The following is a 27,585-nucleotide window of genomic DNA, read 5'->3' on the forward strand; positions in this document are numbered from 1 at the left end:
CCAAATCTGGCTCCAAACCTGATTTTGTAAATAAAGTTTTATTAGAATACAGCTACACTCATTCATTTACATGTTATCTATGGGCTGCTTCTATACTACCATGGCAGAAGTTAGATAGTTGCCACAGAGAACTTAGCACCCACAGAGCTTGAAATACTTAATATCTGGTGCTTTACAGAGAAAAGTCTGCCAACTCTTGGCTTAGAGTATGGCAGAGAGGAAGACTTGTCAGGTGGAAGAGGTTATATTATCTTTTGCCAGTCCAGACAATAGGAAACCGAACCATTTTCAAAATATCTAGATGAATTAATTTTTAAAAAGTGACACACTGTGAAGAGCTTCTTCCAAAAGGAAAGAAATGAGAAGACCCCCCAGCAAATCCATTTCTCTTCACTTTGGCTGGGGGTAACACAGAGTCAAACCAAGTGGGGAACAGCTTTATGTTATTTTTAGCATTTGAAAAAAAATTTAAGGGTACAGTAGCTATAAACTTCATTTTCCTTGAGAATAAATTGGCAATAACTGAAATCAAACATAGGATGGGAGTTAATAATGGGCATTAGGGTTCAAAGGTTTTATTTTAACAGTAGTTTGATTGAAGCCAGATGGTAATGACACAGTGAACTATTTTTAAAATATCACACTCCATCAAAAAAACCCACACTGATTAATTTCAAAATTATTGTTTCTTATAACATTTCTAGCATTATCCCCTGCTTGAATGAACACAGGAAATAGCTCTGGATGATAAAACAAGTGCTCCCGTTCCTCTATCTGCTCCACATATTTCGCATGAACCTGAACACTGCTTGGAAAGTCAGAATTCTATGAGAGAAAGTATTGATTTTTATCAACCTGGAAAGTGAAACAGAGAGAGAATGACATTGCTAGCCACAGGGAGTTTAGTTCGGGTCAACAACCCCTAAGTTTTATGGGAATTGTTCAGAAATTACAAATGTTGCAGTGCTAAAGGACTCTGACATAGGACTGGAAAACACATTTTGACATTGGGTAGTGTTCAGCCTCTGTTCTGCCATGGTCACTGAAATCCAGAGCATATTAAGTACACCACAGACGTTCAAATGAGGCTGCTTTTTGGAATGGCATTTGGCCTAGATGTTGCAAAAATTCACATGCGAAGTTAATTCCATTGCCGCAAAGTGCACTGTGTAAATCAGCCCCGTTTGCTGTCGCTGCTCTATTTGCGCTTGTCCGTGTTATCCAAGATGTCATTACATTAGGACATAATGTGACAGACCCCAACAGATGAAAATGTGAACCAACAGAGCATGGGAAATAGCTTTATAAGCAATCTTTTTTATGTTCTTCTCTTTTTAAATCTCTTGGTTTGTTGGTTTGTTTGAACTAAACCTAATCTCTTTGTGGAAATGATAAAGCCATGTTTTAGTTTTGTTTGCTTACATTTTTCTTCTATAATTACAAGTCAGCCTCTGCAATTGGTTACACAGAAGTAACTATGAGACACGTTATTTTTACTCTTTTCACTTTGGTGTGTTTTATTATTATTGTTATTATTATTATTATTATTATTTAGTGCTCTAACATTGTTAGTATGTCTTAAATGCTGCCCTTTACAAGTCTGTGCAAAGGAAATGAAATTTAACACCTCAGTCTGGAAAAACTTTTCACTCAAGTGGCTTGTAGTGTGCCATATTATTCAATCAGTGCTCTTTTAGAGTTCATGGGCTGCCATCTCTGCCAAATAACAGACCTTCTTATGTGTTATAGTCCCACTCACTTATCAGACAGTATTGAGTTGACTAGCTGAGATTCATAAAAAAAAAGTAAAAATAAAAATGTAGGCAAAAAAGAAAAAAAACAGTCAATGCATCTTGAATGTCTCCATTAAAGGACAGAATTGTCAAATCTCTTAATCAACCAATAATTTATTCGAGTTAAAGCAAATCATTATGTTAATGGAATGTGTAACAGGCTGGCTAAATCAAAGAGGTCTTAAAATGGAGATTTGTGGGGCACCTGGGTGGCTCTGTCCATTAAGTGTCCAACTTTAGCTCAGGTCATGATCTTGTGGTTTGTGGGTTTGAGCCCAGCATCGGGCTCTGTGTTGACAGCTTAGAGCCTGGAGCCTGCTTTGGATTCTGTGTCTCCCTCCCTCTCTGCTCCTCCCCGATCATGCTCTGTCTCTCTCTCTCAAAAATAATTAAACATTAAAGAAAAATTTATGAAAAAAAGAACTGAGATTTGTATTGGGATCTTTATACCAATTCAGTGGAAGGGTAACAAAAGCTGCTCATGAGAATTGGGATTCAGAATTGCTAACTTTTTATTCTAAAATCACCCCTCTCCAAGGATTGTCAGTGCCAAAAACACATTGTGTGGTCAATTTCAGGGGCTTTGAAGATGTTCTAAAACCTGGCCTGAAGTTAAGAAGCCTGCCTATATCATGTGTCCCTATAACATCACATGGTATGTGGTACAATAACATATTAGATAGTATATTAAATTGAGTCAACTTTGATAATCAATAAAAAAAAGTACAGATAATTCATTTTTTAATGGTTATTTATTTATTTTTGAGATAGAGAGAAAGAGATAGATTTTGGAGGAGCAAAGAGAGAGAGGGAGACACAGCATCCAAAGATCAGTCAGGCTCTGAGCTGTCAGTACAGAGCCTGACGCTGGGCTGGAACTCAAACTGTGAGATCATGACCTGAGCTGAAGTTGGATGCTTAACCAACTGAGCCACCCAAGTGCCCCCAAATACAGATAATTTACAGGGCACTAAACAGTCTACCCCAGAGAAGAAGTGTAGATAACAACTTAAACATGTGCCCTTGCTTACATAAAATTATGAAATAAATGAAATGTCTTTAGAGTATTAATAAGATTTTTCTCATATATTATATAATTGTTTATAGCTGTTATTTTCCATTATATTCTACTGTATCATTAATATCTGTGATGGAAGGTTTTGACCAGAATAACCATTTAAAGAATTAGATCACCAAGCTGAGAATTTCTTTTTTCCTTTATATAAGTATTTTGGAGATTTCAAAGAAAGTTGCTTTATGGATATGCAAGAACAATTACTCTTATTCTGATAATGTAATTAGAACCACACTCTCTTAATTGCACTAAATTATTCTAATGATCAATTTTAGACTTGGGTTTTTATTCAAAATTAGTAAAATTTTCCCACAAGAGGAGATAGCACATTGAAACAGATACATGAATAAATAACAAATAAATTAAAGTAGAAGCATCAAATATGTCAAGCAGAAAGAAAATTTAGTAAATATATTAATTGTTTGGCTTACTTATTGCGAGGAAAATGGCTTTTTTCAGATGAAGTAATTCTAGGCTGAGCCATTTATTATAATTTCCATTATGAAAAGCATTTAGTGATTTTGAGGCACTCATTAATTGATTCATTTATTCATTGGACAAATATTAACTGAAAACCTACTTGTGCCAGACACCATGATAGAAGCTGAGGATACGAAAATTAAAATGACAAAGAGCCCACATTCCAGCACAGGAAGTAGGTATGTAAGTAGCTAATCTAGTGTCCTCAAATGGGCTGATAAGGACAAGTGCTACACATAGAGAGAACCCATCTGAGCAGAGTTGATTTGCTCTGATGTGACAGGTCAAGAGGTGGGAAGGCTCCAACCAAGACTTCACAGAGGTGTTTCTGCTGAGGCAAAGGAAAACTGATATTTTCATATACTTATAGAAATCTAAGCCTCGTCTATCTAATTGACAGGCCCAGAATACTGAATCTATTAAATATGCCTTGTTGCCAGTAAAAATAATTCAGTGGAAAATTGAAAATTGAAATATAAATATGACTTGTTTTGTGTGTTTCCTAATAGTTTCATTTTTCACTGTTAAATATCTCATGAATGTCAGCCTTTTGCAATATTAATTTCAGTTCAAAAAGCAGAGTTTAAAGTCTGTTATACATGAAGCATTGAGTCCAGTACTGGTATCAATGTAAAAGTAAATCAGCCATTCACAAGCATATTCAACCTGTTATTTACTGAAAGTGTTCTAAGTGCCAGGCATTGTGCAGAGCAATAGAGGTAAAAGGAAAAGCACAGAAAATAAATCCCTGCCAGAAGAGAGTTAAACCCTCTTGGGGAAAGATAGGCACTAATAAAATAATCAGAAAAATGTGTAATTACAAAGTGATATGAAGAAATAGTAAAAGGGGTATCAAGGGAATATAAACGAGAGAGTTAATGTAATTTTAGGGCCAGCGAAGCTTTCCCCAATAAAATAGTATTTAAAGTGAAAGCAAAAGTATGAGTCAAGGTAACAGGGAGGAGAAATGTGTGTGTCAGCATTTGAGGAGAAACAAGAGTAGAGGTAGAACAGGAGAGGCCATATCAAACTGAAGAACAGCATCTACAAAGACCTCAAAAAAGAGATCATATGATTACCCCCTGCCTTGCTGGTCATGATAAAGATTTCCATTACCCATCCTCAGAACAATAAGAAGCCATCGAAGAGGGGAAGGAAAAGAACATAACCTCTGCCTCATGGAACTCAGAGTATGGCAGGAGGAACTTCAACAGGTAATAAAATTGATGCTATAAAGAAGTTTGCATTAAGGGTTAGAGAAGCACAAAAGGGGACATTTAGCTCAACCTGGGGAGCCTCAATGCTTCTCTAGGGAGTAAAATGTCAGAATTGAGCCTTGAAGAATGACTAAAATTATCAAGAGAAAGGAAGATGTGTAAGTGCTCCAGTCAAAGGAACAATCTATATAAACAAATGAAAACATAAAATAAAGGGCATAAGCAGAACACACAGACATGTTTTCCTTCCAGGGAGTAAAAGGCAAGAATGCCGAAAGGAGTGGAAAAACTTAAGACTTTAGAGAATCTTCATGGCTGGGGCCATAAAACCATGATAGGATTTAGTAATTCATTCTACAGGCAAGTTATTAAAGAGTGTTCAGCAGGTGATTATAGTTTATTCAGAATAGAATATATAGTTTATTGTAGTTATTTAAGGTGGTCAAGAATGAATGCATGGAGACTCTTGACAATGCCATTCTAACAGGGCAGGAGAGGGAAGCTGAGAGTCTTAAGTAGAAGAGTGATAGTGGGAGTAGGGGGAAATACAGAGATTTAAGACTTATCTAGGAGGTAAAATGGGCAGGAATTAGTCATTAATTGGCTATGGAAGTGAAGTAAACTGAGAAATCTGGGAAAATCTACAAAGTCTATTGCTTAGATACCTGGGTGTACAACAGAGTCATTTAGTGATATTAATAATAGAGAATCAGGTTTTTGGATAAACTGTAATGAGTTCAGAGGTGGGACTTCTAAATAGTACTGTGAGAAGCTTGAGGAATCTTATTCCCCAGAGAGACATCTATTAAACTAATCAAAATTAGCAAAGTCAGTCAATCAAAGGAGATTCTCTGGAGATTGCTCAAAGGGCTTACAACTCAAGAAACATTAATTCAACATAGTCTATGGAGCCTACTACAAAGGATGGGATACCATGGCACTCAAGCTAAAGGCTGCATCCATACCCCTGCAGCTTTGTGCTGCAGAAGACTGTACCAGCAGTTCCCATCTTCTTCAGGTCCCTGACGTGGAAAAGCTGTTCTGGGTGGATTCCACAGCGAGTAAACATCAGTATACTCTGCTTCCCATAGTTCCATGCTGTAAAAGCCCTCTACCAAGCAGCTAGTGGCATCAGGGCAACATGACAATTTCCCTCCTCTTAACTTCCACTACATAGAGAGGATACAGATGAAAAGTACATGTAGTCCCCTATTTCCTTAAAGCTTTGTGTTAGGGGAGAGTTGCTGGGGTAGGCTTAGCAGCCAAAATACAAATTCAATTTCCTCAGCTCCCAGGGTGGAAGGGCCATTCCAGGTAGATTTGACAGCCAGAGAATATTGGCAGATCCCACTTCCCCCAACTCCGAGCTGCAGAAGATCTATACTATGTGGTAGCGACAGCCATGCAGCAGCAGTTTCTGTTGCCACCTCCCAGCCAACACACACCGACCATCACACCAACAGGGAGGATGCAGATGGGGAAATTGGTCAAGACTGAGGTCACACTCCACCCAGCTTTTATTCTATAGTGCAGAGATTCTGTACCATGCTGCATCCATCCTCCCTATCCATCCAATGGAAAGGTGGAACGAGCCTGAAAGACTGGTAACACTCTGATTGTACCAAACAACATAACTTTATTTGGTTCAGACTGTTACAAAGTATAACCCTGAGCATTGTTAAAAACAAGAGAACAGTCAGCTAGAAATTAATGGAGTCTAACAGCTGGGTGTGATACCAATAAGACCTGCCAGAGCTCAATGGTAAGACCAGGGAAAGAGACAATCAAAGAGAACCTGAGTCATCCTGGTGGTCATACTTCATGCACGTCCTCTGAGGAGCAACCAAAGAAGGAAATCCTGAGCTGCAAGTCCCTGAACGAATGCAAGGTAAACTTGTAGACACCTTGAACAGTGGAAGTAGTCTCTAAGCCAACTACCATTATGTTGAGGAAATGATACATAAGAATTAAAAAACATATTTGGCAATTATATGTAGAATAATCAGAAACATGTAGCTTTGATAGCAGGACTAAGGTATCTCAGGGTTCTCTGTTGTAGGAACCAGTGCTGCTTAACATCTTTTCCTTGGAGGTTTTAGGAAAGGGGGGTGAGGGTACATTCTGATATCAATGAATTTGGGGCAAGGGAATGAGGCAACTGACACTTAGAAGCCTCAACTGTTTGGAAGTAGGATGTATGAAAGTAAAATCATCTGCTGAGGGAGAGCAGGTAAGTGAAGTGTGGGCACAACAGCTGGGCAGAACAGAAGTAATTAACCAAGTATGAGTAAAACCATTGTTGTGCGAGGTTGAGGTACATCTGACGTTGAAGTACATGATTTTGTGGTTACATCAATTTTGAGGGCTGACTTGTTTTATTCAAACTCTCTTAGCCCCAGGAAGTCATTAGCATGCACCCAGGGTTGTAGTTTTGCTGGAAGGATGCAACAGAGGCAGGTATGCAACATCGTTGATGGTATTGATCAGGGTCCATAAAACACACCCTGAGAGCAACAAAAGTAAAGCCAAAAGAGAGATGAATTACTGAGAGAAGGTCGTGGCATCAAGGAAGTAGAAGTGGATATGTGATTAAAAAAAAAAGTTGGAGTTTGAGTGTCTGAAAGAACTGAGAGCATCAAGACTATAAATAGCGAGTAAGACACCGGAGTTTGGTGTTTCTGATTATCATAATGAGAGTCACAGAGTATGTATGTTGACAACAAAAGCCAGGATAGAAATGAAATTTCATTGAATTCAGGATATCACATAGAGCAGAAAGAGCTAAGGTACTGGATTCATCATCAACATGAACACTGAAATCACCCTGACTGATGATTATGAATTATGTGGTTGAGAGAAAACATTAATACATCGGATATAAGGAACTGCCTATAACGTTGGTTAGTGATTGCAATGAGACCAGATGCGGTGACAGACATGCAGCATTGAACACAGAGGAGGGAGACTTTTCCCCCCAGGGGTAGAAGAAATGGCAATAAAAAGGTAGAAAAATGTTGAACTCACTTTCAGGCATTCGACCATGTTGGGTGTGGCAAAAAGTATCCTTCTGTGCCTAATAATAATAATAATAATAATAATGTCAGAATATCGGTGTATTAACAAATCTTTATCAAGGCAGGGGACACCTGGATGGTCAATGAAGAGGCTGAAGATTTATGGAAGGCTTCAGAACTTAAAGGGCAGAATAGTGTGGAAATGTGAAAAAAAGGAGATGAAGGACAATTGAAGGGTATTATGATTCAGATGAATGCTAAAGGGAGACTATGATGCCAGGAAAGTTTAGTTAGCCATAGTCCTCTAGATGTAACCTTGGTGTGTCAAACCATGGAACCACAGTAAGGGAGGTTCAGTGGGGGAGAGGGGGATGTGGAGGAGGGGGGACAGGAGTGGAAGGTGACCTCAGTAGGAGTCTCAGTGCTGTCATCTTTGCAGATATATGGCCAGGAAATCTGCAATGGTGCATTCCAGGCTCAGATTTTCAATAGTGTGTGTAATTTATATCCTATTGCAACATCCCCTAAATGGATAATTTATAAATAATTGTTCCCCGACTGCAGATGTTAGGGAACAAATTCTATTGAAGTCATTATTTCAGGAAGAGAAGCAGAGTTGGAGGGAAGGTAGGGACAGAGAATGAGGGAGAAAGGGAGAGAATTGAAAGGTGAGGAGTTAAAAAAGAGAAAGAGAGAGAGAATTAAATCATTCTATCAGTAATTGCATGTAATCAATAGGGGGACCAGAACCAACTTGCAGAAGGGATTCTTTTTGTTTTCCTGTGAATGTTGACAGTCTCTAAAAATGTTGACAAGTTGAGAATGCAGGTGTGCTGTTCAAATATTTGCCTAGTGGCTGTGGGAGAGAACCTTGGATTAAGGAGTCCCCAAGTATTTATGTTGCTAACATTAAGTTAATCAATGTGGTATAAATCAGGATGCTTATGACTTTGTCAGAATATAAACTCCTCATGGGTAGAATCCATCTCTTTTCCTACTCAAAGAAGTGTTTTGCATTAAAAACATACATAAAAACACCTTCAATAAGTGCATTTGATAGCTTGACAATACCTACACTTTACCTTCTAAGGCAATCAATATTTAATCCTAGACTAAGATATGTAGAATCTTCCTTCTGTTGCCCTCGTATAGAGTAATTCATTGTTCAACAGCACACACATATGCATGTGCCTCCCACAACTATACACATAAATGTATGCTTATACCACCACACACAAAACTATGCCTAGGTAACTGCATATATGTATACACAGATAAGCCATGTTTCTACAATTAAATTAGAAGGGTACATGTTTTCCTTCATAGCTATTATATTTTATACTGGGTGACACTGCATGCCATATTATAGCCTGATTTCTCTTAACTTTGTATAAAGCACTGTTTTTTTTCAAATGCCAAATAAAGCCACAATTTCATTTTAAGATAATTAACATGGGTAACAGATTTCTTCCCACAAGTTTACAAAGCAACATTAAAATGTTATGTGTATTTTAACATGGAGGAAAAATGTTTATTAAACTAGATTCAATGAGATTGAAGATTCATCTTAGGACCAGTCAGGGCACTTTGGAAGGTACATTAATTCCTCAGGACAATGTAAAATATTCTTTAGCTATTTTAGACTGAAATATATTTATAGAACTACTATTATTTATGTCTAATTAAATAATTTTTTCTCTTCTGAAAAGCTGATTTCTCTTTCACTCTTGTGAAACACGTTGTATTGATAAGACATTCAAGTAAAAAAAACATAGCTAGAAATATTATCACAATTCATAATTTATCATCTCTTTCTGAGTATCTTATTCAATAATTCAAATTCCCTGTAGGTTTTATTTTTGCCATTGCCATTTTTAAGACTTACAGAAGCCTGTTGATTAAGACATATATATATATATATATATATATATATATATATATATATATATATATATATAAATTTTAGATTTAGATTTAGATTAAATTTTAGATTCAGATTAGATTTATATATATATGTATATATATAAAATTAGATTAAGACATATATATATATATATATATATATATATATATAAATTTTAGTATATCAGTGCTTTATTTCTTTCACACTCTGGACATTTGTGTACAATTATCCATTGTTGAGAAAAATCTCTCTCTGTAGTGTGAAATTTGAAATCAGTTGTTTAATTATCTTTTGTGTTGAATATTTGTGGCTAAGTATCACTTCATGTGTCAACCTAAAAACTCTTCAATTAAAGTGACTCTCCAGGGATAATACACTACCTTGTATTATAAATGTGACATGACAAGAAAGGAAAGAAAGGGGACAGAGTTATTCACATCTCTACAAGTAAGTGGAATCATTCTTACAGGTAGTGGCTTATTCAGGTGCCCTGGAAGCCAACTCCATGATGGAGATTTAAGTGCTGGATGGAATTGAGGAATGGTCTAGAGAATGATGCCTGAAAAGAGAAGGGAGCAAGACTGAGATGAAGGTGAGTTCCAACTGTAATGCAGTTGCTTAGAGGCTTCAGCTGGTCTCCAGGGAGTTCTGGTCCTTCAGAGTCATCTCAGATTGAAGCCAGAGGCCAGGCATTTGCACCTGGTATATACTGGTCATTGGATGCAAAGCTCCCCCGAAGGCAGGGAGAATATTTGGTGAGGCAGCCCCTTCCACAGCCTGGAAAGGGATTCATGTGTGAGCCATCAGCCAAAAGGAGGAATAATCGCTGCCATCCTAAAAGGGGATTTCATTAATGCACTATAGTATCCAGCACTTTAACAAAAATTATAATTGTTATTTTTAGCCCTCAGTCTTCTCTGATTCTAAAACCTAAATGGTGATACTTCCTCAGATATCACCTGATAGCCACTGATGTCATTCTTATATTTGTCACCTCCTAGAGGTATCAGTATATTCCCATGCACTGGCTGGATTTCTATAACAAGTTTTCTGTCAAAATCTCAAAATGCAGAAAATTTAAGATAGCAATTCAAATAGTGTTGTTACTTCTTACACTTGAAAGCAAAACAAAAGAAAACATGAACAGCATAAGAAAACATTTCTTAGACAAAAATCAACGTAAGGATTCTACTCATTGCCATCTTACTAATGGCAAGATAATATCTAAAAAAGAGGTCATGCAGCATGAAGAGAAGCCTCACAGATTTCACAAGAAAACATGAAAGTTTATTATACACAGATTTTATGAGGAAAAGAATTGCAAAAAGAGTCAGAAAATAAATTTTTTGGATAGATGACTATGGGCTATCTTCTCTCATACACAAAGTAAAAGCAGAATACTTGAAATTTAACGTATTTTGTGGATGCCACCAAGACGCTTTTTGACTAGGAATCATAAAGACAATGCTATGATGATTCTAAGTCATTGAAAATTTTGCATGCAAAATTCACTTGCATCTCTCCACAACTATAAACCTCAGAAAATGAAGTACCTCTCTACTTAGCCAAACATTCACTCATCCATTCATTCAACAGAAATTTAATGAATACCTGCTATGTGTCAGGCATTGTTCTCAGATCAGAAAACAGAAAAGTGAATAAAAAATACTGTTGTTAATTGTGTTTCTAGTCTTCATTTTTTTCTTCTGTGTTACTATATGCTTTGAAAAATTTAAAGTGCTCTTCCACTGTGGATGGAGAATACTTCCTTGGCTCTTGACTTTGGAAATGGCCATGTGCTTTGATTTGGCCAATAGAAGAAGACAGGCAGGGTTGATGGTGTGTTAGTTTCAAATCTAGTTTTCAAGAGACCTTTCCTGTCTCCATGTGCTCTCCTCACCTTTGATCAACACAATGAGAAAAATATATCTGGACTAGTTTTCCAATCTAGAAAGAAAGACACAGTAAGAAGCACCCCAGCTAAGCTCAAATTAGATCAACTGATCCCTAGACAACCCACAGTTTTAGGAATAAATAAATGTGTATTATTGTATGCCACTGAACACTGGAGTTTTGTAATAGTTGTTAACTGAAAAAATAAATACCTTTAGGCATTTCATAATTAAATGTGATAGAAAAACATATGGATTTAACACACTTTGGTAAATAATAGAAACAAGGAGCTGAATCCTGAGAGAAATGAAACAAAAAATAACTGCCTGAAATGATCAAGTACATGAGTATAAAATTGTGATATGGTGAGAACAGGCAATAAATTACCTAACATTATAGAGAATGTAGATCCACAGATTGTTTTTAATATAAAAATCACAAAACTGGCACTAATTCAGGATATATAAAAGGATAAGCAACTACTCAGACATCTAATTCTAATTCTGCTAAAAGCAGATCATCCAATAAACAAAAGAAAAAAAAACAGATTTATCTTTCAGCCAAGTTCATTTCTCAACAGATTGAAAAGGGCAATGAGAAAAACTGCTTACTCTGGATTTAATTTTTAACTAGCAAAGAATGGCTTGTTTGTAAACTCAACTACAGAAAATAATACCCATATGTTGGAATCTACCACATTAACTTTTTAAAATAAATGCTTAATTTAGAATAGTTATAGATTATGGAAAAGTTGCAGAAATAGTACAGAAAGCTTACAAATACCCCACACCAAGTTTCCCTTATTTTTAACATCTTCCATTTTTACAGTGTATTTGTCTCAATTAAAGAATATTTATAGACTATTGTTTTTTAAAGTCCATATTCCATTCATATTTCCTTAGTTTTTACCTAATATTCTTTTTCTGTTGCAGGTTTTCACCCAGCAAGTCACATTACATTTATTTGTCGAATCTCCTGAGGTGCCTTTTGACTGTGACAGTTTCTCAGATATTCTTTGTTTTTGATAACCTTGACATTTTGAGGAGTACTGATCAGGTATTTTGTAGAATGTTCCTCAGTTGGGATTTCTCTGATGTTTTCCTCCTGATTAGATGTGGAATTATGGAATTGGGGAGAAAGACCACACGGGTAAAGTGTCATTCTCATCACATCATATCAAGGGTATATGCTATCAATATGACTTGTCCCTGCTGATCACCTTAACCTTGATCAGCTGCCTCCAGCTAACGTAGTGGTTGTCAGGTTTCCCCACTGCAAAATTACTTTTCCTCCCCTTTCCATATTGTACCTTTTGAATGGAAGTCATCATGTGCAGCCCACACTTAAAGACTGTGTGGTTATGCTCCACCCCCTTGGGAACAGAGTATGTACATGAAATTATTTAGAATTCTACATGGTAGATTTGTCTATGCTATCCTCCACTATCCTATCCTATTTATTTTTTTATTTATTATTTTTATTTAGTCATATATATCAGTATGGAGTCATGGGTATTTATTTTATACTTTGGGTTATAATCCAATATTATTTTATGCTCAAATTGTCTTTAATTTCAGCAAGTATAAAGGAACTCTTTCAGTTGGCACCTATATCCCTCTCACATATCCCACTGGTGTGTGTGTGTGTGCATTTTCTTACTTTCTGGCACTGCACTGGAGAATGATACTAGAAATCAAGTTATAGGTGTTATATGTACTCATTGTTACTGGAGTTTCATTGTTCTTAGCGCCTCACAGCTGAAATTAGGTGAGTGTGCCAATTCATGTATAAACACATACCTGTCTATCTAAGCCAAAACTTCAGGTCATACTAATGTGCCAAACTTGAATCCATTCCCACATGGATCATTTTATCCTCCTCTGCTTGCTTATTTGTAAACTTCTACTCCAACAATGGAAACCTGGCTCCCACTATCCACTATCCATTTATACTTAATTTTTAAATCATTAACCCATACACCCATGGGACACCATTTTATCAGCTGGAAGACATTGCCTTTTAGTTTTGCAAACTCTACTTATTTCCAAAATTGCATAGATCAGCACCATTCTTCCCACCACCTTCAATGAACTGTTTTATCCATTTGTACAAAAGACCATTCCTTTGTCACATCATACATCCCATAGTGAGATTCTTTGACCTGCTAAACACTGTAAGCATTTTTTTCATACATTAATGGTCATTCTTTGGTCCATAAAATTGTACAGGTTTTGACATATTCACAGTGTCATGTTTCTACCATTAAAGTACCAGAGTACTTTTACAACCTTGAAAATTCCCTTTCCTCTTCTATTCAACTTCTCTCCAAAACATTGTCAAACATAGATATGTTTACCATCTCAGCAGTTTTTCCTTTTACAAAATATCATATAAATGGAATTATACAGTATGTAGCCTTTACAGATTGGATTCTTTCACTTAGCAACATAAATTAACAATTTGTCTATGTCTTTGGGTGGCTTGATAGCTCATTCCTTTTTATCACTAAATTATATTCCATTGTACAAATACACCACAGTGTGTTTATACATTCACTACTGAAGAAAATCTTGGTTGCTTCACATTTTGAATATGAATTATGAATAATGATATTGTTAACATCTGCATACAGGTTTTTGTGTATACAAAAGGTTTCAATCACTTGGGTAAGGAGTGTGATTGATGGGTCATACAGCAAGATTATGTTTCACTTTTTAAAAAAATTACTTTAATTCCTATCTTTGTTCCCTTGTTCCTCTATAAGCAAGGTGTTTTTGTTGTCTCCTTTATTTAATTTTGAGAAAAACACAGAGAGAGACAGAGAGACAGAGCATGAGGAGAGGAGGAGCAGAGAGGGAGACACAGAATCCAAAGTAGGCTCCAGACTCTGAGCTGTCTGCACAGAGCCTGACGTGGGGCTTGAACCTAAGAACCATGAGATCATGACCTGAGCCGAAGTTGGATGCTTAACTGACTGAGCTACCCAGGTGCCCCATGTCCCTTTTAGAGTCTTTCAAAATGGTCTCTCTCTTTGGCTTTCTGCAGTTTGAATACGATATGCCAAGCTTGAGGGAATTTTTTCTGGGGATTCTTTTGTTATTTTTTTGTTTTTATTTTTTTTTCTATTTATTCTGTTTTATCAGCTTGATATTCTCTGAGCTTTCTGGAACCTGTTTCTTGGTGTCTGTCATTAATTTGGAAATTTCTCAGCCATTATTACTTCAAATATTTCTTCTGCCCCATTCTTTTTCTTCTCATTTGGAATTCTAATTATGCTTGAAATTGTTGAAAGTCAAACCTGTTGTATCAGGTAATAGAAACTAAGATAAATGGGACTTTAATTTAAGTATTTATGTTAATTTAGTTAGAAGTTAGGCTGTGTTTATTGTTTGTGATAGCTATAGATGTCCAAGACTTCAGGTTCCTCTATTGTCTTTATTTTTGTCCTCCCTCTGATGTTGGGACTCCATAAATATTCCTCTTCAGAGATAGAGCCTGTATGTTACAGATTTTGAGGTGTAATCCCCTGTTGCTATACTGGAGCCACATTTATGTGATGATAAAGTGTGAGTAGGTGGAAACATTACATAATTTTCTGATTCAATCTCAGTCTTTTAGCTGGTCTATTTCTCCAAATTGTGACCTACAGAATTGTTTCTCTGGTGGTATAGCTACCCTGCCCCCAACTCTTTCCTGCCTTAGTGTTCACAGTCTGTTTTCTTGTACCCCAACACCCTTTGACTCTGTTTCCCCTGCATACACTTTGGTGAGACAGTAAGGTTAGATTGTGCTGAAGTGGAAACAGTGTCCATCCCCAAGTAGGATATAACTTTGGTGAAGTTTTTTTTTTTTTTTTTTTTTCCCTAGAGAGTAAGTCTTTGTCATGGAAAATGCTTTAGGTCAATTCACAGTATTTACTCTTCTCTTCCTGCCAGAGCTACAAAGGATCTTCTTCCAAGGTTTACCATGGAAACCTGGTAGGATTTCTAGAAATGAAAGTCAAAATAGTGTGGGGAAACACCCAAGACAAAAGTCCCCAGTTGTTTCTCACTCTTCATGCTAGCCTCCACCCAGCCTGCAGCAATTCATCAGCCACTATTTAATTGTTCCTACAAGTTTGTGGTTCCAGAGGCTTCTGCTCTGGGTAAGCAGATATCAGCTATGACTCTGATGTTCCTATCTCTTCAGACTTCAAGGAGATAGTTGGCTCTTTGATCTCAGTTCTCTGGGCGGGGGGGGGGGGGTCAGGGGGGATCACAAAGAAGTCACTGATTTTCAGAGTGCCTAGCTTTTCCTTATTTTAAAGATGAGAGTGATTGCTTCCAAGCTCTTATTATGTCTGAGTTCAAACCAAAGTCTCAGATAATTTTTAAATAGCCAGGATCTTTCAAAGTAGATGTAGTGCTTAAGAGATTGTGACTTCACTCTAATTGAACAATAAAGCTTACCATGAAAGGGGGGAGCATGTGGAATAAACATGATAGAAATAATTCATATATTACGTATGAAATTGGACTAAATGATATTTGGAAGGTGTTCCACTCTTGAGATTCCATGATTCTCTAAACTTTGATGAGACAGAGCAAGTCAACCAAATGAGTAAACTCTCCAATGGTATGTTTATCAACATGAGAATGCATTAGAACAGTGGGCTTTAGCTAGAAATCCCTAAATTGAATTCAAGATTATTATGAACTTTCTGAAGCTGTATAAAACATTGTGCATGTAGGATCATCCATGTGTTTTATCATGCAAAGAGAATCTGTAGCTTTCAACAGATTCTAAAAGAGGTTCATAACTTCTGTAAAATACTAAGAATTAAAATTTTCACTATTATTGCCTATATCTAGCTTCGTTCAATAAACAGAGGATATGAGTGGTGTAGAAGTTTTATTGCTTCCTATTAAATTACATTCAATTCAGAAATCAGGTATTACATATCAGGTATTAGGCACTGATGACTGAATGCAACGGATCCTGCCTAGTAAGGGAGAAAACAGAGTAAGCAGAATATTATACATTTTTGGTTATATGTTCAATGTGTTCAAAAGTCCAAGATAACAGAAAGGTTGACCTTTGAAAGGAATTACAAAGAGTTCAATATGTTGGGGCAACGTGGGTGCTCATTTTGTGAATAAAAGGATGTTTGCGTGGAAATGCTGGCAGAGGTCATTTCACGAAAGGCCTCTGTGCCATGTTAAGGATTTTAAACATCCTGAAATCTATGAAGAGTCACTAGAAGGTATTTTTAGCTGAATAGAGATACACTGTCCATTTAAGTAATAGAAAATTTACTCTAGCACTTACTGTGAGGAATATATAGGGTGGTATGGTAGGACACTCAACCAAAAACTAGATTGAAGAAACCCGACAGATAAATGTGGAGATGATTCAAATTAAAAAGGAGTTGGGCACCTGGGTGGCTCAGTCGGTTAAGCGTCTGACTTCAACTCGGGTCATGATCTTCTGGTTTGTGAGTTCAAGCCCTGCGTCAGGTTCTGTGCTGACAGCTCAGAGCCTGGAGCCTGCTTCGGACTCTGTGTCTCCTCTCTCTGCCCCTCCCCTGCTCATGCTCTCTCTCTGTCTCTCAATAATAAATAAATATTTTTTAAAAACTTAAAAAAAAGGATTACCTGAAATATGGATATGGCAATAGTATGGGAAAAAATAATATGGATTCCAGAGGCATTAAGATGAGTAGTGGATGTGGGGAGGAAGAGGAGAAAGAAACACAGCATGACCTTTCTTGTTCCTAGCTTTTGCATTCCCAGGTAGTAATTAGGAATTATCTTATTAATTAATTTTTCAAATAAAATAATTTTACTCTAAATTTTAAAAGTTTCATAGATTTTATTTAAAGCTATAGTGTCAAATGAAATATCAGGTAAATACTTATGTATAGAGCAGATGCCTGTTTGTGTATTTGTTTGATTTGGATTTACTGATGCAAATATGAATAGTGCCTCTAGGACAGTTTTTTTTTTTTTTTCATTTTTTGCACCTTTCTGCTAGATTGTTCATCTAAACATGGTTTAAGGGTAAAACAAACACTTGGAAATATTAAATCTGTATCTTTCATCTGTACAGAGAAAAAGAAGACCTGCTTTCCTCTGGTTGTTGCTTCTCTAGATTATTTGAAGTGATGGCTGAGTCATTGAATATGCTGCTCACTGATGCCACGTTGTGAAATATTGATGATGTATTACTGTGAAGCAACTTGAGGCACTGATGTGAAAGGTGCTATTCAAAGTGAAGTTAGAATTTGTTCTTAGGTAACACATGGTAAGGTTTACCAGCATCTGTAAGCAGCTAATCTCAAGTTCAATTATACTTAAATTGAAAGAGAGATACCTGCTATCACCATCAGAAGCCAAACTAAAAAGAAAAAGGGCGGGGGGTGGGGGAAGCCACTGTAGTTCCTAATGGAATATCAAACATAGAAAATACAAGACTCCAGGACTGAATTTATCAGCTTGTAGCACATTTGCAACAAAAGATTCCTCTAAGCAATGAGGGCAACTTCCAGAGGATAAGATATTGGCTGAGGCACTGACAAGAGCAAAGTAAAATTTTCCTGAGCAAATGACTCTTCAGTGGCTGTTTGTTCTTTCACAATAGTTGTCAGGTTCATACTGCAGGGTTTATATTATAAATTGGTATCTGGATACCTATAGAAATGTGTAATGTTGTGGTGGAGATAATGTTGAAGAGAATGCAGAAAGTATTTTACTCCATCTTACTACTTTGTAATTTTGGACTTGCAAAATTAATAGGTCAGCAGTGGAGATAGGACACATTTCTCCCCTTCTGGCCCTTGAAGGTAAACTTGTCCTTAAAATGCCACAAAAGAGTCCATTTACAAGAGTCTAAATTATAAGAGGAGCCTGGAAATCATCTCGGGCCATCCAGTTGTAAAGGGAAAGCCCCAGGAGAGAAGGGGATTCCGGACACAGTTAATGCTAAAATGGACCTAAAACTATTATAAACTAGGCACAAAGGATGCATTATACACATGTGATAACAACACACCCCATTTCCTCTTTCTAACACACTACACAAACTGCCCTATTTTCTCCCCCATTTAATTGATCATGTTAACCAGTCTTCACTTCTTTAAAGATCTTAGATGGGAGGGGTCAAGATGAATGGAATGATTCTGTTCTAGGCCACCTCACCAGTAGACCACACAGTAAAGAGAATTCCAGAATCTAAATGAGCTCTAATTTAGGAATCGGTAATGTTCCTACAGACGTTTGTAGTGTCCACCTGTCTTCTCCATCACCTGTATGGTACTCAGCACCCCGTAACCTGGGGACGTCCCATTTCCTTTGTTTAACATCTACCTCCGTTTGGTGGCAGTCCACTCCTCAAAATATGTTACAACACAGAATCTCAGAAAATGTGGCTCTTTGTAAACAAGGCTTCTGTAAACCACCTTCTCCAATAGATGACAAAGGACAAACCAGTCTTAAAAAACATTCTACCTCCAGTGAGGAGCCCATCAACCATATTTGCATAAATGAAGGAATGGAGGAATATGTCCTAAGAAGAATTGTGATGCATGATATTTCTTTTTTCCCCCCTGAAATCCTCTGATTTTAACCATGTGGAAATATCAAGTAATTTGTTTAGGATGTCAAACAAATTCAATCTATCTCAGTAAAATTTTCATAGTGCCTACTATATGTCATGTGCTGTTCTTAGCAAACAAATGTAAAAAAGACATGGTCCCTGTCCTCAAAACCAGCAGCAGCTAGGTATGAAGAGGGTCACTACACACTATTGTGATATGTGCCATGACAAAGGGTTGCCCCAAAACCTTAGACTATACAAATAAGGCGATAGCTTTCTGTACCTTGGGGATACAGGGAAGACACACAAATGGAATTTATGCTGCATTTTAAAGATTATATTTATCAGATAAAAAATAAAAAGCAAACAGAAAAAAATATATGTAAATATGTATTTGTATATATAAATGATATATACAAATATGCATATAAATGATATATACAAAAGTCATTGACAAGAAGGAATAGCAACATGCTTAGGGCTTTAAAGTGGTACAGTGTATCATGTATTCAGGCTATTTGGCACATGCTCTCTAGAAGGAGACATGACTGGTCAGGTTGTGGGTAGATAATGACGGTTTTTATATGCCAAAGGAGGAGTACAGATTTTATTTTGAAGGTAGATTTTAAGCATGAAGTGATAAAGTAAAAAACTGAATATACAGGGTAGAGGAAGACAAACTAGAACAGGAAAGATATTGACAAAGAGAAACCACAATATCCTTTTCTAGCTAAAAGCAACGGGCCCTTCAATTTCCAAAGTAGTACATACATACACACATACATGCAAAATTATAAAATTAGTATTTTATGATAATAAAATTTAAATTTAGGCATGAGATTTGTTGTTTAAAGATATAAATATAAAACATATAAATATAAATATAAATATAAATATAAATATAAATATAAATATAAATATAAATATAGGGCGGAACACCATAGAAGCTTTTTGTGTGTCTCGCGTCCATGAAGCACAGCCAGACCAACACTAAACCATCCTGCACACCTAGAAAACTGACTAGAGGATTAACACAACAATCTGCACAACTTGAACCAAAGAATTCAGCAGGTACTGACGCAGAGAGGTGAACTTGGGGAGAAAGAAGCCCTGGCGGGCAGGGAGGTGTTTCTGAAGGCGGAGAGAGGATGCAGACAGAGGGAGAATATGGGAAAAGCATCCCTTCCCAAAAGCAGCTGGAGAGAAAGTGGAAAATTGGAAACAGCTACAGGGAGTGAACTAAAAAGGGATAAAGTAGAAAGGAAAGGATTTAAATTTCATTACTGTGTGTCTTACATCCATGAAATACAGCCAGACCAACCCTAAAACATCCTACACACCTAGAAAACTGATCGGAGGATTAACACAACAATCTGCACAACCTGAACCACAGAATTCAGCAGGTACATGGTGGGGAGAGGTGAACTTGGGGAGAGAGAAGCCAGCGGCGGGCAGGGAGCTGCTTTTGCAGGTGGAGAGAGGACGAAGACTGGGGTTGGGGAGAATTCGGGAAAAGCACCCCTCCCTAAAGGCAGCTGAAGAGAAAGTGGAAAATTGGAAACAGCCGCAGGGACTAAACTAAAAAGGGAGAAAGGAGAAAGGAGAGGGTTTAAATTCCATTAAGACTGTAAACAAGGGGAGTGCAAAGTCTGCAACTCCGCAGCTCAATACCTGGTGGTGCTCTGGCGGGAAGGGCGAATCCCCAGGAGCAGAATGGAGTCCAGGAGGTTCTCGAGCCACATGGGGAAAAGCAGTTCCACTGCTAGAAGGACATTTGGTAGAGACTGTTGAAGCCACCTGGTCCCAGCAGACCCCAGAAAATGGCCATATTCGCTGGTGCTGGAACAAGGTCGTTAAGGGTGAAGCCTGGTGCCAGATGTGTGTTGTGATTTTCCATAGTCCCTGAAACGCTGCTGCTACACTATCTGGTGAACTTTTTCTGGGGCAGACTGGCACCTGGCCATAGTCTAGGGGCACTGGCAGCAGCACGGTCCCGCAAGCATTCCTGGGTGCAGCCGGCATCCGGCCATTGCTCAGTGAGACCATTCAGCAGCGGGGCGGAACAGGACAAAGCCACAGTCCTTCAGAAGTAACGGAGCCGGCAGAACAGCCGCATCTGAGACAAAACTCCGGAGAGAAGTACTGCCTGGGGCTTGGTCACGGACAGTGAAGAAGCGGGGAGTGGATGAAAGCCGAAGACAGAGGACAGGTGCGCGATTGCTGATCCGGGAGAACAGAGTTCCTTCCAATACTAGAGACTGGATACCTGCGTGATGCCATTTTCACCATTACTGCGCATGCGCATACGCAACTACAAGCGCGACAACACCCCACCCCAGTAGGCTAGCAGCGCCATCTAGTGGAGAACAGAGCCATTACACTTAGCCCCGCCCAACTGGGCCAACCTCACTCTTCAAGAACACAAGTATCACCGCCTACTTAGTTTATGGACTATAAAGCACTTCATAGTCTGACTTCTAGGGGAAAACAAAGTAATTTCAGTCCTATTTCAATCCGGTAGCAGGTCCATCTATTCAATTTTCTTTCTTTCTTTTTTTTTCTCTTTTTCACTACTTTTCTTTTTCTTGAATACAGAAAGAGAAAAAATTCATTTTTCTTTTCAATTTTTATTAAAAATATTTTTCTTTACTTTTTTCACTATATTTTTTAAATTTTTTGTAAATTTTTTCAAATTCTATTTTACTTCCATCATTTTATTTTAGTCTACTTCAGTGTATTCACTTTTTCAAATTTTCAAACGATTTCTTTTTTCTTTTTCCTTTTCCTATTTTTCGTTTCTTTTCTTTTTCTTGAAAGCAGAAAAAGAAAAACTTCATTTTTACTTTCAATTTCTATTAAAAATATTTTTCTTTAATTTTTTACTATGTTTTTTATTTTTATGTAAATTTTTTCAAATTCTATTTTACTTCCATCATTTTCTTTTAGTCTACTACAGTGTATTCACTTTTTCATATTTTCAAACGTTTTCCTTTTTTCCCCTCTTTTTTCTCTTTCTCGTTTCTTTTCTTTTTCTTGAATACAGAAAGAAAAAATTCATTTTTGTTTTTAGTTTTTATTAAAAATATTTTTCTTTAGTTTCTTTCTAGTATATTCTTTACTTTTGTGTAAATTTTTTCAAATTTTCTTTTACTTCCATCATCTCATTTTAGTCTACTTCAGTGTATTCATTCTTTTCAAATTCTCAAACGATTTCCTTTTTTCCTCCCTTTTTATCTCTAATCTGTCAAACCACTTTCAACACCTAGACCAAAACACACCTAGGATCTAGCATCATTTATTCGATTGTGTGTGTTTAATTTTTAATTTTAATATTTTCTTAATTTTAATGTTTTTATTTTAATTTTTCTACCTCATTAATTCCTTTTCTCCCTTCAAAATGACAAAATGAAGGAATTCACCCCAAAAGAAAGAGCACAAAGAAACGACAGCCAGGGATTTAACCAACACAGATACAAGCAAGATGTATGAACCAGAATTTAGAATCACGATAATAAGAATACTAGCTGGAATCGAAAATAGATTAGAATCACTTTCTGCAGAGACAAAAGAAGTAAAAACTAGTCAGAATGAAATTAAAAATGCTATAACTGAGCTGCAATCACGGATGGATGCCACAGCGGCAAGGATGGATGAGGCAGAACAGAGAACCAGCAATATAGAAGACAAACTTATGGAGAATAATGAAGCAGAAAAAAAGAGGGAGATTAAGGCAAAAGAGCACGATTTAAGAATCAGAGAAATCAGTGACTCATTAAAAAGGAACAACATCAGAATCATGGGGGTCCCAGAAGAGGAAGAAAGAGAAATAGGGTAGAAGGGTTATGTGAGCAAATCATAGCGGAAAACTTTCCTAACCTGGGGAAAGACATAGACATAAAAATCCAGAAAGCACAGAGGATCCCCATTAGATTCAACGAAAAACGGCCATCAACAAGGCATATCATAGTCAAATTCACAAAATACTCAGGCAAGGAGAGAATCAAGAAAGCAGCAAGGGAAAAAAAAGTCCCTAACTTACAAGGGAAGACAGATCAAGTTTGCAGCAGACCTATCCACAGAAACTTGGCAGGCCAGAAAGGAGTGGCAGGATACATTCAATGTGCTGAATCAGAAAAATATACAACCAAGAATTCTTTATCCAGCAAGGCTGTCATTCAAAATAGAAGGAGAGATAAAAGGTTTCCCAGACAAACAAAAATTAAAGGAGTTTGTGACCACTAAACCAACCCTGCAAGAAATTTTAAGGGGGACTCTCTGAGGGGAGAAAAGATGAAAAAAAAAAAAAAAAAAAAAGACCAAAAGAACAAAGACTAGAAAGGACCAGAGAACACCACCAGAAACTCTAATTCTACAAGAAACATAATGACAATAAATTCATATCTTTCAGTACTCACTCTAAACGTCGATGAACTCAATGCTCCAATCAAAAGACATAGGGTAACAGAATGGATAAAAAACAAGATCCATCTATATGCTGTTTACATGAGACCCACTTTAGACCTAAAGACACCTTCAGATTGAAAGTAAGGGGATAGAGAACCATCTATCATGCTAATGATCAACAAAAGAAAGCCAGAGTAGCCATACTTATATCAGACAATCTAGACTTCAAAATAAAGACTGTATCAAAAGATGCAGAAGGGCATTATATCATAATCAAGGGGTCTATCCACCAAGAAGACGTAACAATTATAAACAATTATGCACCGAATGTGCAGGTGCCCAAACATAAAAATCAATTAATCACAAACATAAACTCATCGATAGTAATACCATAATAGCAGGAGACTTCAACACCCCACTCAGAACAGTGGACAGATCATCTAATAAAAAAATCAACAAGGAAACAATGGCTTTGAATGACACACTGAACCCCATGGACTTAACAGATACATTCAGAACATTTCATCCTAAAGCAGCAGAATATACATTCTTCTCCAGTGCACATGGAACATTCTCCATAATAGACCATATACTGGGAAACAAATCAGCCCTAAGTAAGTACAAAAAGATCGAGAGAATACCATGCATATTTTCAGGCCACAATGCTATTAAACTCGAAATCAACCACTAGAAAAAATTTGGAAATGTAACAAATACTTGGAGACTGAAGAACATCCCACTAAAGAATGAATGAGCCAACCAAGAAGTTAAAGAGGAAATTAAAAAGTATATGAAAGCCAATGAAAATGATAACACCACAACCCAAAACCTCTGGGACACAGCAAGGGCGGTCATAAGAGGAAAAGTATATAGCAATCCAGGCCTTCTAAAGAAGGAAGAAAGATTTCAGATACACAACCCAACCTTACACCTTAAAAAGCTGGCAAAAGAACATCAAATAACAGGAAATAATAAAGATTAGAGCAGAAATTAATGCTATTGAAACCAAAAAAAAAAAAAAAAAAAACAGTACAACAGATCAATGAAACCAGAAGCTGATTCTTTGAAAGAATTAACAAAATTGATAAACCACTAGCCAGTTTGGTCAAACAGAAAAAGGAAAGGACCCAAATAAATAAAATCAAGAATGAAAAAGGAGAGATCACAACCAACACAGCAGAAATAAGAACAATAGTAAGAGAATATTATGAGCAATTATATGCCAATAAAATGGAAGAAATGGACAAATTCCTAGAAACATATACACTACCAAAACTGAAACAGGAAGAAATAGAAAATTTGAACAGACCCATAACCAGTAAGGAAACTGAATTAGTAATCAAAAATCTGCCAAAAAACCAGAGTCCAGGGCCAGATGGCTTTCCAGGAGAATTCTACCCAACATTTAAGGAAGAGTTAACACCTATTCTCTTGAAGGTGTTCCAAAAAATAAAAATGGAAGGAAAACTTCCAAACTCTTTCTATGAAGCCAGCATTACCTTGATTCCAAAACCAGACAGAGACCCCACTAAAAAGGAGAACAATAGACCAAATTCCCTGATGAACATGGATGCAAAAATCCTCAACAAGATATTAGCCAATTGGCTCCAACAATACATTAAAAAAATTTATTCACCACGACCAAGTGGGATTTATACCTGAAATGCAAGGTATGTTCAATATCCACAAAACAATTAACGTGATTCATCACATCAATAAAGAAAGGACAAGAACCATATGATCCTCTCAATCGATCCAGAGAAAGAATTTGACAAAATACAGCATCCTTTCTTGCTAAAAACCATCAAGAAAGTAGGAATAGAAGGAGTATACCTCGAAATCATAAAGGTCCATATATGAACAACCCACTGCTAATATCACCCTCAATGGGGAAAAACAGAGCTTTCCCCCTAAGGTCAGGAACAAGACAGGGATGTCCACTCTCACCACTGTTATTCAACATAGTGTTGGAAGTCTTAGCCTCTGCAATCACAAAACACAAAGAAATAAATGCATCCAAATTGGCCAGGAGGAGGTCAAACTTTCACTCTTCACAGATGACATGATACTCTATATGGAAGACCCAAAATATTCCACCAAAAATCTGCTAGAACTGATTCATGAATTCAGCAAAGTTGCAGGATATAAAATCAATGCACAGAAATCTATTGCATTCCTATACAGCAAACTAGGTACAGCTACTCTGGAAAAGAGTATGTTTATAGCAGCACTATCAACAGCACTGGAAACAATGTTTATAGCAGCACTATCAACAATAGCCAAAGTATGGAAAGAACCCCAATGTCCATCAATGGATGAATGGATCAAGAAGATGTGGTGTGTATACACACACACACACACACACACACACACACACACATATATACACAATGGAGTATTACTCGGCAATCAAAAAGAATGAAATCTTGCCATTTGCAACTATGTGGATGAAACTGGAGGGTATTATGCTGTGTGAAATTAGTCAGAGAAAGACAAAAACCATATGACTTCACTCATATGAGTACTTTAAGAGAAAAAACAGATGAACATAAGGGAAGGGAAACAAAAATAATATAAAAACAGGGAGGGGGACAAAACAGAAGAGACTCATAAATATGGAGAACAAACCGAAGGTTACAGGAGGGGTTGTGGGAGGGGGGGATGGGCTAAATGGGTAAGGGGTACTAAGGAATCTACTCCTGAAATCATTGTTGCACTATATACTAACTAATTTGGATGTAAACTAAAAATAATAAAAAATTAAAATTAAAATTAAATAAATAAATATAAGTAAGCCAAAAGAATTGAACTTCTTGTTCACATAAAGTGACCATTGAAGTACTACCTTCATTTCCCTAAAAAATGTAATTATGGCTTTAAAAGCATTGAAGAGCAATGCAGGATTTTACTGAATTCCCTTGTAAAGGTGGTAGAAGGTCAGCAAGAAAGGCAGGGAATTAAACTACACCAACACAGCAAAATTTCCTTAAAAATATTCTGTAGACATGTTTCTTCTGAGAGTTCATCTTGTCATAGCAGTTGCTTACAAACTTATCTCTTCTCTATTTCTACCTCCCACACCACTCCTCACTGTCTCACCCACCCATTCGTGCAGCCTCCTTCCACAAAGCACTCTGTCTTTTCTTTTTTTTTTTTAAATTTTTTTCCACGTTTATTTATTTTTGGGACAGAGAGAGACAGAGCATGAACGGGGGAGGGGCAGAGAGAGAGGGAGACACAGAATCGGAAACAGGCTCCAGGCTCCGAGCCATCAGCCCAGAGCCTGACGCGGGGCTCGAACTCACGGACCGCGAGATCGTGACCTGGCTGAAGTCGGAAGCTCAACCGACTGCGCCACCCAGGCGCCCCTCACTCTGTCTTTTCTAATAGAAATGCTAGTTAACTCTTTTGACTGGTTTCTTCCAGATTTCTTTTGGCCTCTATCAGCGCTAATGTCAGATATTAACACTTATTAGCAAAAGCCTGGTAACCTATCAGCATGATGAGTACTATAACTTTAGAAGGCAGGAGATGAGGAAAGCATTATGAATTCTTTGACATTCATATTTTGTCCTGTTACCAAAGGGAAAAAAAGGAGTAGAAAGAGGGAGTCATATCCCTGCTGTTAACTGGGTGTGCAAGGAGAGCATGGATGCATAAGGCACTCATTCATATTTGTGTTTGTATATAGAGAAGAGGTAAGTAGGGCTGTAGTTAGTGTAATGCACACTTGTGTGGAAGACAGGAGATTCAAATTCTGTTCCTTTTAAATTTTTGTAATTTTAACTATCGTGGCTTCAGTTTCTTTATCTATAACTTGAAGGTCATTATAGAATATTTTTAAAGGCCCTTCATGGCAAAGCTACAATTTAGGCATTGATTTTGGTATTAGAAGACCTAGTTTTGAGCTCCTACTCCACTATTATTAATTATCTGTGTGGCATTGATTCATCTCTCCAGGTGTATTTACTCTACTGGAATATGGGAAGCCAAGCATCCATCTCAAAATGAAAACAAAATAATGATCTAAAGCACTATGTAAACACATAAACTATTATTCTAGGAATCAGCTCTCTAGGATTCCAAATTACAAAAAGAAATACTGATAATACTTATAGAAGATAATTTTTGAATCTATCCCCCTAGCCCAATATAGACTTCAACTTAAAATGTTCTTGACAGATGAATAACCATTCTTATTTATGTTAAAGTCTTACTGGGAAAACATTACCAT

The 27,585-nt window shown here is 37.0% G+C and overlaps 1 protein-coding gene across 1 annotated transcript in view; it reads right to left on the reverse strand.

The window, feature by feature from the left end:
* LOC147581978 (uncharacterized) overlaps window positions 1-21,713 on the reverse strand; it is a 187,810-nt gene extending 166,097 nt beyond the window's left edge. The window contains exon 1 of the mRNA XM_086702927.1: window positions 20,619-21,713. Coding sequence (XP_086559053.1) covers window positions 20,619-20,993 — 375 coding nt within the window. The 5' untranslated portion in view covers window positions 20,994-21,713. The remainder of the gene's footprint in view (window positions 1-20,618) is intronic.
* Between the last annotated feature and the right edge of the window lie 5,872 nt (window positions 21,714-27,585).

This window comes from Puma concolor, chromosome B1, assembly GCF_028749965.1.
Source record: "Puma concolor isolate L17-30 chromosome B1, mPumCon1.1.hap2, whole genome shotgun sequence".
NCBI lineage: Eukaryota > Metazoa > Chordata > Mammalia > Carnivora > Felidae > Puma > Puma concolor.